At 44.5% G+C, this 6,000-nt stretch overlaps 1 protein-coding gene across 7 annotated transcripts in view; it reads left to right on the forward strand.

Annotated features, from left to right (window-relative positions):
* GATA3 (GATA binding protein 3) overlaps positions 1-4,783 on the forward strand; it is a 29,717-nt gene extending 24,934 nt beyond the window's left edge. For all 7 annotated transcript variants that reach the window (XM_005564601.5, XM_074000969.1, XM_045399536.3 and 4 more), the window contains exon 6: positions 3,630-4,783. In XM_005564601.5, the coding sequence (XP_005564658.1) occupies positions 3,630-3,914 (285 nt within the window). In that variant the 3' untranslated portion in view covers positions 3,915-4,783. The remainder of the gene's footprint in view (positions 1-3,629) is intronic.
* The last annotated feature ends 1,217 nt before the right edge of the window (positions 4,784-6,000 follow it).

The raw sequence follows: 6,000 nt of genomic DNA on the forward strand, positions 1-6,000 counted from the left end.
ACAAATGTCTGAGAGATTTCGTCTGATGTGTTTGTCCGAACCAACTTTTACGTGCAGAGAGCTAGCTCCTGAGGAAGGTGGCTCACCTGGGAGAAGCTACCATACCAGGGAAAAGAAACTGTCATTTTCTCCTTTTATGTCATGTTAGCAGAATGGTAATTGCCAGTCACCTGAGTTTAGCTGTGTCATTTCTACTCTTTCCATTTGGGGTCCTCTCATTTCGTAATATATCTCAATCTTAAAAATTTTTTTTTCAGGTTTTTTTTTTTTTCCTTTTTTCTGAAACCATTCTGGCTCATGATCCTAGTGAGGCTTCAAGTTTACATTAATTCCAAAGACAAAAATGGTCATTTTGGTCTCTCTCTGTCTTGTTCTCTCTCCTTCCTTTTTAGCTCTTTCTGATTCTCCTAAATTCTCTTGGCCAACCTGACTTGGGCAAAGTCCGGGGCTGAGCGGGGAGGAGACAGGGCAGGGACGTTTGCTTGCGGCGGTTCTGGCGATGAACTCATGTTACTCAGGAATACCTGGGAATTGGGGAGGAAGCTTTTCTGGCTGGATATTTTGAGTCATAGAGAACTTCTTAGGGTGACCCCAGCACCCTGCTTCTTTTTCACTTCTTGGGAACAAGTTGTTGTGATTCTGAGGAGCTCTATACACTCATTTCCCTGCCTGTGCCATCTCTCTCGCTGTGGTCCGGGTCCAGTGAATGAAACCAGAGTCTTACTACGATCCCTTATTCTCCCTTAGGTCCTGGGACTGTGGTCCATATACATTTACCAGCAATTAAATCCAAGTTCTGTTTTCACTTTGGGGAATTTACTTGCTGACTGCAGTAGAGATAGAGATTCATGATTCAAATCTGGAAGACTTGGGCTTATAAGCTATTAGGCTATTAGCATTAGGGTTTATTAGCTATCCAGTCATCAGCACTGCCTATGAAGTTATTTCTGGGCTGTAATTTATGGATTTCAAAGAATTTTCCTGTTACTTGATTACATTTGAGCCTGAGATAGTCCCATGATGTAGACAGGGCAGAAATTATTTTTATTTCGGTTTTACTTGAAGGAATTATGACTCAGAAAAGCAAGTCGCTTGCACAAGGTAACGTGGCTGAGAAAGTAGAAGAGTTGGGGCCCATTTCAGAGTCAGGAGGCTTTCCTGGGAGGTTGGCAGTGTCAGAACTAAGAGGAGAACCAGGGGAAAGGGGTCGCTGTCTTTTTTTAGAGTACAACAACATTGTAACGAATTGTGTGTGTGTGTATATTTCATCCCTATATCCGTGAAAGTATAGGAATTACAGAAGATTAGTTATATGCTTTTTTGAACAGTTAGCTGGGATGAGATATGATCTCACTTGTGTCTGATCATATACATATATATATGTGATATATTTCTGAAGAATACGAATTTCTCAAATCAAAGAAAAGCCGACAAATCCTCTCCATGCCTCACTTCTACCTCCTCAGTCTTAATGAGCTTGGTCTTCATGACTGGGCTTGGGTGAGTGGGAGACAGAAACTTCCTCATCCTCAACAGTGGTTTTTCTGTCTTCTCTGGTTTACCAGGAATTCGTAAAAGGAGGGGATTGATGTGTATTGAACAGTAAGATATAATAATCTATTAACGTTGTCATCGCGTTGCGTTTTGCTCTGCCCTTCCAGACATCCCTACATGGACGCCATAAGCTCTTTCTTCTTATCTAGGTGTTGAGATAACTGCCCACCTCGGTATCAGCATCTCTCAGTGGTGTTGTGACTGGTTATCTGGGGTTGTGTGGCTACTGGTGTAACTAGATATTATATTTAGATACCTGGCTACGTAGAGCTAGATGTCGGCATCCAGAGCTGTGTATCTGGACATTATCTTGGTGAAGATTTGATGTGGGAGTAGATTCCTGTCATCTCTGTAGGCTGCATCTTTATCTTGATGAAAACTTTGAAGAAGGAACCCGGAGATGTTCCTCTGGCAGTGACCTTTCTGGGCTCTCCTGCCGTCGGTCACATTGCCTTCCCGGGTATGGGGGAAATAAGGTCTCAGCTCCAGTGTGGGGCTTTGTCTCTTTCTCCAGGTGACCTCTCCCAGCTCAGCTTCGGGAAGCTGGGTGTTGGCTGCTCTCAGCACGTCGGCCATTTGAATTCTCCCTTTCTCAGGTGTGATTTTCTGGCTTTGGGAATAGACAGGTAAAACCCAGAGCCGAGGGTTCTCCACCCTTGAGAACTGTGGTGGAAGGCGACGCTTTCATCCCGGGAAGTCAGGAACGGCCAGGACACCGACATTCACTCCTTGAGTCTGTTTGCCACCCTCCCCTGGGAACGTGGCCAGATGTGGAGTTTGCTCTTCCGGGCAGATGTCTGCTGTCGGGGTTAATCTGCCTCTGCCTCCCTGTGGGGAGTAGCTTCTGTTCACTTTGTAAAGTTTCCTTTCTTGATTCTGGGCCCCCAAAGCAAGTGTATTTTTAAAAGGCAAATGAGGTTTATCAAGAAGAGAGAAATGGTAGCTGTCTCCGAGATTGAAGTCTCTTGATCTTCCGAGTAGGATCTGGTCTCTGTCTCTTTACTCTAGCACATTCTTGGTCTTTCCTTTTTAAGATGAGTGCCCTTTTGTGCTTTGCACCCCATAGGTGGTTATGAAATACTTGTTGATTTGTTGGTTGGCTGTTTGTCTGGTTAGAAGTGGAGAGTCAGAGCTAGGTGGAAATAGCATTTGCAGCCACTGCAGCTGCTGCTGGAGTGATAGAGGCAAGAGATCAGCTTTTGGCCAGGCGCGGTGGCTCACGCCTGTAATCCCAGCATTTGGGAGGCCAAGCTGGGTGGATCACAATGTCAGGAGTTCGAGACCAGCCTGCCCAATATGGTGAAACCCCGTCTCTACTAAATATACAAAAATTAGCCAGGCATGGTGTCGGGCGCCTCCAGTCCCAGCTACTCAGGAGGCTGAGGCAGGAGAATGGCGTGAACCCAGGAGACAGAGGTTGCAGTGAGCCGAGATCGCACCACTGCACTCCAGCCTAGACAATAGAGTGAGACTTCGTCTCAAAAAAAAAAAAAAAAAAAAAAAAAAGAGATCACCTTTAAGAAAGGCATGGTTTCATAAAATACAACCCTGCTACATATAAATTCTGGGGGAAGATTTTATGACCTCTCAAAGGCCAGGTAGAAAAGAGGCAACCACAAGTTATTCAGTAGAGCGGTACAGTCCTCATTTCTTCAAGGCAGACGGCCTTAACCACCTAGAGGCTGATGACCTGGGGAGTGCTGTTCAAGTTCTGAAGCAGATTTGTCAGAGTAGACACAATGGTATTTCCCTCTTGAAGATTCTTCACCACCTCGATTCTTATGAAATAGTCTAAGGAAGTTCTAAAGAAATAAGGCAAGTGAACTCCATTTTCGTTACCAGAGAAATACAATCGTATTAGATGGGTCTCTCATCTGGTAACTGTATGTATTTGAGTTCTTCAGTCCCTGGGAAAGAGACAGGAGCAAGTGGGATAGAGGAAGGGGCCGGCTGAAATGGAAACGGATCCCTGATCCGGGGCGGCCGGTGGAACCCTTGTTGGTGTGGGAGAGCCTGTGCATTTCAGAGGCAGCCAAAAAGTAAAAAAAAAAAAAAAAAAATTGATCTTTGTTTAGATTAACAGACCCCTGACCATGAAGAAGGAAGGCATCCAGACCAGAAACCGAAAAATGTCTAGCAAATCCAAAAAGTGCAAAAAAGTGCATGACTCACTGGAGGACTTCCCCAAGAACAGCTCGTTTAACCCGGCCGCCCTCTCCAGACACATGTCCTCCCTGAGCCACATCTCGCCCTTCAGCCACTCCAGCCACATGCTGACCACGCCCACGCCGATGCACCCGCCATCCAGCCTGTCCTTTGGACCGCATCACCCCTCCAGCATGGTCACTGCTATGGGTTAGAGCCCTGCTCGAGGCTGGCAGGGCCCCCAGCGAGCGTCCCTGCAGCCCCCTTCGACGTGCATTTTTGCAGGAGCAGCATCATGAAGCCTAAACGCGATGGATATATGTTTTTGAAGGCAGAAAGCAAAATTATGTTTGCCACTTTGCAAAGGAGCTCACTGTGGTGTCTGTGTTCCAACCACTGAATCTGGACCCCATCTGTGAATAAGCCATTCTGACTCATATCCCCTATTTAACAGGGTCTCTAGTGCTGTGAAAAAAAAAAATGCTGAACATTGCATATAACTTATATTGTAAGAAATACTGTACAATGACTTTATTGCATCTGGGTAGCTGTAAGGCATGAAGGATGCCAAGAAGTTTAAGGAATATGGGAGAAATAGAGTGTGGAAATTAAGAAGAAACTAGGTCTGATATTCAAAAGGACAAACTGCCAGTTTTGTTTCCTTTCACTGGCCACAGTTGTTTGATGCATTAAGAGAAAAAAAAAAAAAAGAAAAAAGAAAAAAGAAAAAAAAAAAAAGAAAAAAGTTGTAGGCAAATCATTCGTTCAAAGCTGTTGGCCTCTGCAAAGGAAATACCAGTTCCGGGCAATCCGTGTTACCGTTCACCAGTTGCCATTGAGGGTTTCAGAGAACCTTTTACCAGGCCTACATGCTTTGTGAACAAGTCCCTGTAATTGTTGTTTGTATGTATAATTCAAAGCACCAAAATAAGAAAAGATGTAGATTTATTTCATCATATTATACAGACCGAATTGTTGTATAAATTTATTTACTGCTAGTCTTAAGAACTGCTTTCTTTCCTTTGTTTGTTTCAATATTTTCCTTCTCTCTCAATTTTTGGTTGAATAAACTAGATTACATTCAGTTGGCCTAAGGTGGTTGTGCTCAGAGGGTTTCTCATTTCTTTTCCATTTTGTTTTTGGATGATATTTATTAAATAGCTTCTAAGAGTCCGGCGGCAACTGTCTTGTCCCTATTCCTGCAGCCTGTGCTGAGGGTAGCAGTGTATGAGCTAGCAACGTGCATGTCAGCGACCCCGGCCCGACAGGCCATGTCCTGCAAGCGGCCCGGCTGCCTCTTCGCCCTGTCGTGTTCTGTGTTAGTGATCGCTGCCTTTAATACAGTCTGTTGGAATACTATTATAAGCATAATAATAAAGTTAAAATATTTTAAAACTACAAAATGACATCGTATCCACGTGGTGGCCAAGCTCTTCCAGAATAATCTGGTAGCTCTAGCTCATTTCAGAGAAAGGAGTTAAAAGAGACAACAACCAGACATGTTGAGTTATTCACTAGGAGCCGATGCTAACCCCAGAGGGTCAACGTCTATTTTGGGGGAAACTGGGAGTATTTGGAGTTCTACATGCGGCCCGGAGGAATTTATCCTGGGGCTGGGGTGACATCTGGGGTCCCCTAGTGAGCGGCAGTGTGTCTTCCTGCTCTCCTCCCGCCCATCGAAGGAGGACTGGGAAGATTTTATGCTGAGATTCCCAGGCGCAAACTGCAGCTGATGGGTTCCTCGAGGTTCTCTTTGAGATGGAAACGAGCCGGCTGCGCTTATGTTCATTTCTGTTTTGCTTTTCTACCGTTGAGTGAATAACACCACAGTGAAGGGATTATTGGAATGTTTTCGAAACACTAAATAACCATTTTGTAACTTCTGCTGTATAGTTTTCTTTTCCTGTGGAGGGAGTGTGTAACTATAGCGCACGTTTAAAAGAAATCTGTTAATTGCCTCTGCGCTATCTTGGCAAATATTTTAAACCTAAAGCTAAATGTTGAAGTAAAGGTGTAGCGCATTACTGAGATGCAAATGGAGCTCTCTCTGGCTCCTAATTAATGACCTACAACTCGAATGTTGTTTCCAATTACTTTTGAAACACCGAAGGAAAGAATCACTGCTGGCCGTGGTTAACTTGGGAGGTTTTGTCACGTAGTTCCAATGTCTTCAGGTTTGCCACCGCTTTGCTTCATGAACATATTTGAGTTAATGCCCTTTCACCTTAAGAACAGGGAGTTCAAATTCTTGACATTCTTAGGGCTGGACAAGGGGCGGGGGACACGTGGAAAAATCCCAAA

This window comes from Macaca fascicularis, chromosome 9 (genome assembly GCF_037993035.2).
Source record: "Macaca fascicularis isolate 582-1 chromosome 9, T2T-MFA8v1.1".
NCBI classification, from domain to species: Eukaryota; Metazoa; Chordata; class Mammalia; order Primates; family Cercopithecidae; genus Macaca; species Macaca fascicularis.